We start from the raw sequence: 8,436 nt of genomic DNA, 5'->3' as shown, positions 1-8,436 counted from the left end.
CCCCATCACAACAAAAAACACACTAAGTACTTCCAGTCTCCGGAGCAGGCACCAGAGTCCCATGTATGAATTGAAATACGAGTTGTTGCGTAATACATGTTAGCGAATCTTGAGAAAAATAATTTGGCACCAAGTTTGGGGGAATTCTTTTCACGATTCAAGCCTTTTGATGTTTTGAATATTTAGTTTTGCCTGACGATTAATTTGGGGGACCGTAGGAATTGAACTATTTTTTTCCCCTTGCAATTGACCATTAGTGGCTGAGCAGCATTTAATCCAATGTGATAAAACCCAGGATTTATAAAAGCATTTAATAGATGCTACAACACCTGCTTCTAACTGCAAACAGTTGAAAACAGACTTCACTTGCAATTAAGTCTTATCATTAGTGACATTTTTTTTCCCAAGCAATACTTCATGGGTTTTCAAAATGACAATTACAGACCTAATACACAATTACTGTCACATGTAGTTTGGCAATTAATTTTGAAGACATTTGTCTAAAGGTTTCATAACAGAATATAAAATAGCTTATTGTTATGTAATGTTAGTTTCAATTCACCGAAAACCTTTTACCGTCAGCTCTGCTCCTGATGGGCCTGATGCAAGCAGATCACTTCTTTGTGGAATACAGTCTCCTGGCCTGTGGACGTGATTAGGCATCACGCGAAGACCGTTTGAACACTGATACTTGTCAACTAACGCATCTTATGAAAAGCTCCAATTTAGACATACATTTTTCTACAGCAAGAAATCTATAAATTTATAATTAGAATCTCTTGCTGTTCAATATTTGTACATAATACAGAGTAGGAGAGGATTATGAAATATTGAAAGCTGAATTCATTATTCATAGCCCACAACATACAGTAAATATTCTTTGAGCGCTACAACAAATTCGAGGCATCCATATTCCATTATTTTCGAATGTCTTGCCCATGGTAACTATGGACACGACCGCTCCCACCCTGGTTTTTTCTTTTTCTCTCTTTCAAATTAGGATTCTGGTCAGGGTTGACACTTGCTGTTTTTAATTTTCATTTTATCATAAGCAGTTTAAGACTGTTGCCAGTGGTAATTTGCAATTTTTATCAAGACCTCTTCATTATAGCTTCTGACACGACAGATGCTGTAATTAATCATGCAAGACAACTGGGGATAGTGGTCACACTGTTCTCAAAGAGGAGCCAGTGAAGAGCGAGGAAAGGGGGGAAGACATAGGCACTGAAATAATGATTTTGGCTTAAGAAGTAACACTCGCCCTCGGTTTTAATGGCGGTAACAACAGAAGCCTGCTAGCGTTGGTCCCTCATATCAGGAGTGCTTTTCCTCTGTGCTCACCTCCCCCTTGCACTTGAACAACAAGACAATTTACAAAAGTATTTCCAATGTTTCCTTTTGTCCTCAAGGGCCCTGGTGTGGGGCCATGCCGTGCAAACTCTTGGCTGCGAGTATCATGTTTCCGATCGAAAATGGAAGACAAGCTTCCGCCCGAAGAAAACTTGGTATCGTGGCCTATTTCCCCACCTGATACTTATTCAAGGAACCAAAAGTGAAATGTGACATTATCATTTTATTCGAAAAGTGAACAGTTTCCTGGTTGTTGCATCAAAATACAGTCCACGGGTTTTACTGAAATGTGTTTATTCTATAGCAAGATAAAAGCATTTTTGTTTCAGTTAAGCAAAATACAAACAACTTAATTGCTGCTATCGTAACTCATAAAAAAGTATAAAACAGCATAAAAACACAATAAGCAACGTAGCAATGAATGATCCGTGTCACCAGTGTTTACGTTAAAGCCTCATTTATGAAAACTTTACAACACGTGATAGGAAAACTTACAACTTTGAAAGAAAATATTTACATTGATTACTCATGGTGGTGCACCTTTTAAATATTCTACCAGTATGACACCATAATAAAAACTCTTGCTTTTTTTTTAAATCTTAACTTTTTTGTAATAACTGTTTTCATTTAAGTTCATTTCCCTTTGAAAAATACAGTGTTTTTATTTTTCGAAACCTGTCACTCAAAACACAGAATATAATATTCACATTCTTTTCCTCTAATTGGAAGGAGTATAATGGGCTAACAGCGGTCAGAGTTATGTTGTCAGGACAGAGACGGTGGTTCAGTTTAGAGAAGTCATGGGTAAAAAGTGGGAATGAGTCAATAAATTGAATCTAATCACTTGCAATTTTTTTTTCTGGAGATATTTAGGAAAGAAAAATAAGACCTTTGGCAAAAGTCTGTGATTTACATTATTTTTTTCATGACAAAAAAATGCCATCAACTATTCACGTCATACAAATGTTTGTATGAAACAGGCAGGAATCTTCATGTTCAGGTAGTTACAACTGTGCTTTTGACTGCTGGGGTTTCGTGAGCTCCCGCAGCCCGAAGTGCGGTTCATTCACTCCTGGGGAAGTAAGGCCATGTTCTGTGACTCAGAGAGGCCAGTTCCTAGTCCTCGGTATGTCCCAGGATTCGTGGGACAGTTCGATTCACATATCGTAGGTATAGCCTGAATAAATAAAAAAGGCATCCCGTAAAAGAGCACAGCTTCTCTTGTTTAGAAACAAAGCGATCGCCTGTCAGCTCGCTGAGATGAGACGATGCCCCGCTACACTGTGGTTCTTACTGCCTATCTAATAGACACTTCAGAGGACCATGCGATCTGTTCCGCGCTTCTGCAGAACCAGCGCCCACGTACGAGTCTCAGCCGCAGACGGTTCACCTCCCCTTGCCTCCACGGGCCCGTCCGTCTGCCACAGGCGTCTTCAGAAAATACTGACCTGCGGTAATACTTGAGTCTGTGCCTGGGGCTGTATTTGCGACTGGTGCTGCTGGGAGGCTGGCGGGGGGCTCCCGATGGCGGGGACGGGGGAGGTCATCTGAGAGGCGACGGGCGAGTGCTGTCGAGGCGAAGGCTGAGACGGGTGCGGCATGTGTTGCAGCTGCTGCAGCTGGAGCTGCTGCTGGAGCTGCTGCTGCAGCTGCTGCTGGCTGATCTGCTGCTGCAGCTGCTGCTGCTGCAGGTGCTGCTGCATGTGGTGCTGAAAATGCTGCTGCTGCATCTGCTGCTGGATCTGCTGGTGCATCTGGTGCTGCTGCAGCTGCTGCTGCTGCATCTGCTGCAGCTGCTGCTGCTGGGTCTGCACGGAAGGGCTCACCTGGGTGGAGGATGCTGAGCCCACCAGTGTCGTGCCCAGGGAGCTGATCAGCGGGGCCCCAATGTTCGACGGCATGTTGGCCGCAATGGTGACCGACGTGACAATCTGGTTCATGGGCAGTCTCATGGTCAAGGGCTTGGGAGCAATTGACCGAGGGAGCGACTGCTGCAGAGTCTGAGGTGCTGCCGACACTGCCCCGTGCTGAGCCAGCGGAGGGTTGAGTAGCAGGGAGGACGTCAGGTTGGTGGACGCCAGTGTCTGCTGGACCGAGCGAATGGTCTGGGCTTCCGCTGACTCAGCAGCTGCCTGCATTTGGGGCAGAAAAGTCCAAAATATTACAACATGCACGTGGTTAACATATTTATGTATTTTTCAGCATGGCCACCGTGATTCATGCTTCCCTGGACACAAGCCCTCTGTCATGTGACTTTGTAGCTCGTCCCAGAGACAGAATCAAATTCCCCACCTCTTGACTGGGGCTGGCTTTGTGCCTTTGCTCTGCTCAGTGGAACGCGTTGGAAGTGAGGTCTCCAAGGCCTTGCCCCCTCCCACACACACTGCCTCTCAAGCCTACCGGTGCCATGTGCGTGATGACAGACACGTGGCCGGCCCAGTTACCCTACTCAAGTGCCAGCCAACTGCCATGTACGTGAACAGTGTGGTTCCCCACCTCTGACCCTGCACTTCCGTGCCGACTGCGGACCGATGGGCAGAGCTTGCTGATCCTGCTCACCGTGCCCTCAATCAGAAGAACCAGCCAGCTAACTGGCACTCTCGGAGGTCAATCCTCATCTCTTTAAGTCACTGGCTCTGCAGCTACTTGTTACACAGCAATACTGTAGCAAATGATCACTGATACATGTATTTAAAAGCAACAGTTCTTCACCATTTAAGTCTGCACTGACCCCCCCACCAAACACTGATACCAGAGTTCAGACTGCCAGCATACAAATCCATCTCTCAGACTTGATGACTCTGAGTTTGGTGGGGAGTTTGGTTTGATCCACCCACTCGTTCCTCAGTTTCCTTATCTACAGAATGGGGTTGTATGGTATTTACCGTGTGTACAGGCTGTGAGAATTCCATTAGTGCACATGTGTGAGGCATGTAAAACAGTGCCTGGCCCGCGGGAAGCACTTGGTAAATATTAGCAATTTTCGTTAACAACTACTGCTACCAGAAAACATCAAAGCCCTGCGTTCGCATGATTATCTTGCAATAGTGCTCAGCCGAATATAAGAAGAACATAATTGGATTCCTTAGAGGTACTGAACTGAAGTACTTTACAGTGTTAGAAATGGTTTAGTTTACCAACTATTGGCAAAGATTTCCAGAATGTGTCGAGGCAGCCACAGATGATGGAAAAACGCTCAAAACGCACGTGACTGAATAACCTGTTACAAAGAACCTATCTGGGAGTCAACACGGAGAGAAACTGCCTATCACATTTTGTACTAAAAAACGCAGAATTACCTTCTCAGAAACATATCTTTTACTAATGCGACAGTGATCGGAATGATTCTTCTCAAAGACTATTTTTTCTTATTCTTCACAAAACCAGGGAGCTTTGGGGCCCCGTGGAGCTATGGAGCTGATCGCCACTCTATTCAAGTGATTTTGAATGTTTACTTCTAGCCGTTTGATACTGGGATTTGTAAAACCTGCTATCAGAAGGAGCCTGAGAAGTGACTCTGATGTCTGGACAGCCGCTCCGAGTGGAACAGCCACGGCCGACGGCCTCACCGAACAGAAGCTCTCACTCACGCTCTGGTCGTTGCGGAGATCAGAACTGATAGCTGAGTCGCAGCAGAAGGGGAGTGAGCCCCCCGCTCCGACCGCAGAAGCTGTAAGTTACTCTCACACAGGATGCAACTCTACCTGTCCGTTCCAGCGTGGAGGCTGGACCCTTGCTCCCTGTACCCTCGCTCCTTGGAGGAGTGCTCCTCGTAAGGCCCAGAGATGAAACGCAGGCATCCCTCACGCCTGAGGACTAATGTCACCTGCTCCCCAATCCTCGCATTCCTGGCTCTTTCAATGACTCGCCCGTGATTTGATTTTCCGTCCTGGCCACTGCAGGGGCCACCCTCTGGAGGGCCTTCCTTGGCCGTCATTCCTCTTTAGACTGTGGGGTCCCAAACCAGAACCACTTCTTCCTCTGAGGTCAGCATATCAGCAGCTGCTTCACACTTGTGGTTCCAGATGCAACTACTATACACTTATCTCCACGGACTGCACTAGCTCCTACCAGGTCTCTGAATACAAATGTGGGGCGCCCTTAAACTGCACTTACCTGGGGAACAGACAGACAAACAAACAATATTTTAGATTTATTCTTATAACACCCCTTCCGGTTGGCTTTTTGGAGTCACTGAATTCCATGCAAAACTATTTCTGAGTCCAGTTTCTAGTGGCCACTGTGGACCTTGCTAACCTTCCTCTTCTAAGGCAGCCACAAGAGCCGATGAGCCAGTCACCCTGGTGATTTCCTTCTTGCCTTTGAGTTTCTGGTTCTTGGCTGGAATCCACGTGTCGTCAATTACGCATACTCTAATGCACAAAGATCACCTCTGATGCTTCTGGGTAAGTGAATGAATAAATAACCGACCGAAGGACACGCACATCGCTTCTCTGTTCGCTTCACTCTATCTCATCACCCGCTGACTACACCTCAATTCTGAGTATCGTCAGTTGTTTTCCGCCAAGGAGAAGTCTGAGGCCAGAATTGGCATCGTGTCATCCGTGGCGTGTGCATCTTCTGGAGTTCAGATAGAGGTTTTTGCTACCAGACTGTTGTTTCCTCTTTCTAAAGACGCGGAAAGTGTCCTGCCAGCTGCCAAAGACAAGAGGCCCTCTCCTGACCTGACTCCCAGCAGCTGCCCAGGGTGGATCTTAACACAAAGAAGAAACAATTCGGGAGAAGAAGAGAAACGTGGAGTAAACCCCGTCAGATGGCTTTGCCACCAAGCCTACCACGCCCTGAGGCCCCGCAGGTAAAAACAGGGACGACGAAATGGAATCTCTGCTCGCCAGAGGACGTTCATCAAGATAAGAACCCTTGGCTCAATTTATCCTCCCCCAGATCCTCTCTAAATTCTAGGAAGGCTCAAGACAAAGTTAATTAAATGTTAAAATAATACAATGCAAAGCTCAGGCTCCTTCTGGATCAAGGTAATAATAATCTGCACTGACATTTGCTTTGGGATATTGGTGCATTTTATAATACATCAGGGTTCATTGTATACTGTATGTATAATACATATACACGTCTTTTTTTCAGAACTGGGAGCATAATTTTATTTTAAATAATCATGAGGTTTATTTATTTATATGATGTGGAGCAGTTCGGTCAAAAATGCAACCTCCCCTGTTGCGATAATGTAGCCATTGGAAAATTGACGATATGGAGTCCAAAAAATGCCCGACAAACAAGCCTGCCAGTTGCAAAAGGAGACATTAACACGCATCTCCATCTCTGACGGAAAGAAAGAATAAGAGGCTATTTAAAATTTGTCCAAATAGCTTCCACACACATCGAAAGAGATCAGTGAGTCCTTTGGAAACAATTTAGACTTAACAGCTTAAATTAGTTCTATTTATCATATTTTTCATGCCATGAATTCATAATGGCAACAAATAAATGTATGGGTTATTCGAGAGGCTTTTTTTTTTTTTTTCAGTTAAGTCTGAAGGGAGTTGCACTTCCGTTTTCAGCAGTCCAGGGTTAAAAGGGTTAGGGTTTGTAACACTAACTCTCGGAGGGTTTTCAACACTGTAACTCTTGGGAGTTACTTCTGCTGCCCCAGCGCGGGTTTACCTTAGAGACAAGGCTGGCCCTGTATGCAGCCAGGGCTTTCAGGTACTCCTTTTTGGCAGCTTCCGTTTTCCTTTTATACACCTGTTGGAAGATCACAGTTAGCGCCACAAATGCTGAATCATCAAATAAACATTGCACGATTCAGGCCACCACATAACTCATATAATTCACATAAAATGCTGGTCTCTGTGGCTTTGATAAACACACACACACACCCCCCAAAACAAACCCAGCCCACTCCCTGGAGCACGAATTTGATGTTGACTGTGGCCAATGAGAAAAAGATTTCAGGTTGTAGCACAGACTCCTTGAGAGGAACAGCTGAAGGCCTCACGCACGGGAAGTAAATGCAGTCTCAAGGCTACACCCGCTGCAAGTGGTTGAAATGATGGAAAGTAACCAGTTTCTCCATCAATGTCTTCGCCATGCCCACCTACCCACATTTCTAAACTGGATCGACTCATAGAACCCAAATAGCAACAACAGGCAGAGCGTGTGAAGACGGCATACATGGAGGCCCTCTGGGCCTCGGCTGCTCTAGCAGAGATTAACAGTCATGGAAGCACTGCCATTAGCCAGGCCCTAGAGTCACATGGTCTCCTCCCCATGCGGTGCACAGAGAGGCTTCCTTTTCTGACGCTGGCCTGCTGGCTGGGCGCCGGACCAGCGCATGGCTGCCCTTCCCTCCAGGGTTTACAACTAGACGCAGCAGTGAGTCAGACCCTGAGGGTTACACGTCTGGGGTAAAACAGTTCAGCCCCCTGCAGGCAGACAGGCAAACCCTGCGGTCACACCATCGCAACAAACCCGGCTGGAAAAAACTGCTCTCACGAGTTGGAAAAAAAATGAGTACATAGGGTTTTCCACTGTCCGCACCCGAAACCAGTGTTCTACCTTCTTCCTAATAGGGGTCTGCCCTCTGCAGCTGAGAACAGGTAACTCCTGTTAATGGTCACTGGACTTTCGTGCCAGGGGCAAAGGGAGGGGTAAGCCTACGGGAGTCATTTCACTCTATGGCGGAGCTGCTGGGGGTCGGGGAGGAGAAGAGGCGGGGCCCCGAGGAAGCATCTCCCACCAGTGCGGCTAATTTCTCAATGCTTCTCACACTGCCGAGCTTTCAAGTGAACCTGGAATAAAATTTCAAATGCCCTGGGGAAATAATGAGACACGCCGAGGTGGCTTCAAAGTTTGGGAGCCCACCAGGACAGCGCAAGAGTTCAGAGAGACGGTCAAAGGGAAGGTAGGTGGGACGGTCCTCAGCGCTCTGCAGGGCCCTGTTTGAACAAGGGGGGAAATATTCCACATTGTTTCAAGCAAAGAGATTATCATCGGAAGTTTATGCTTGCAGGGTACTGCTTGGATTTCCTTCAACTCTCCTCTGAATGGGCTCAGAACATACACCCTTAGGGGAACTGAGAAGTCCACACAACTGGCCAGTGGTCTGGG

At 46.4% G+C, this 8,436-nt stretch overlaps 1 protein-coding gene across 2 annotated transcripts in view; it reads right to left on the bottom strand.

Annotated features, from left to right (window-relative positions):
• Window positions 1–1,683: 1,683 nt before the first annotated feature.
• The window catches only part of TOX3 (TOX high mobility group box family member 3), a 98,478-nt gene continuing 91,725 nt past the window's right edge, over window positions 1,684–8,436 (bottom strand). For both annotated transcript variants that reach the window (XM_037066325.1, XM_037066326.1), the window contains exons 6-7: window positions 6,991–7,071; window positions 1,684–3,482 (exon numbers count right to left, since the gene is read on the bottom strand). In XM_037066325.1, coding sequence (XP_036922220.1) covers window positions 2,784–3,482; window positions 6,991–7,071 — 780 coding nt within the window. In that variant the 3' untranslated portion in view covers window positions 1,684–2,783. The remainder of the gene's footprint in view (window positions 3,483–6,990; window positions 7,072–8,436) is intronic.

The sequence above is a fragment of the Sturnira hondurensis genome, unplaced genomic scaffold, assembly GCF_014824575.4.
Source record: "Sturnira hondurensis isolate 20B ecotype Veracruz unplaced genomic scaffold, ASM1482457v3 Scaffold0016617, whole genome shotgun sequence".
NCBI classification, from domain to species: Eukaryota; Metazoa; Chordata; class Mammalia; order Chiroptera; family Phyllostomidae; genus Sturnira; species Sturnira hondurensis.
The sequence above is the reverse complement of the archived record's forward strand: the minus strand, read 5'-3'. Positions and strand labels throughout refer to the sequence as shown.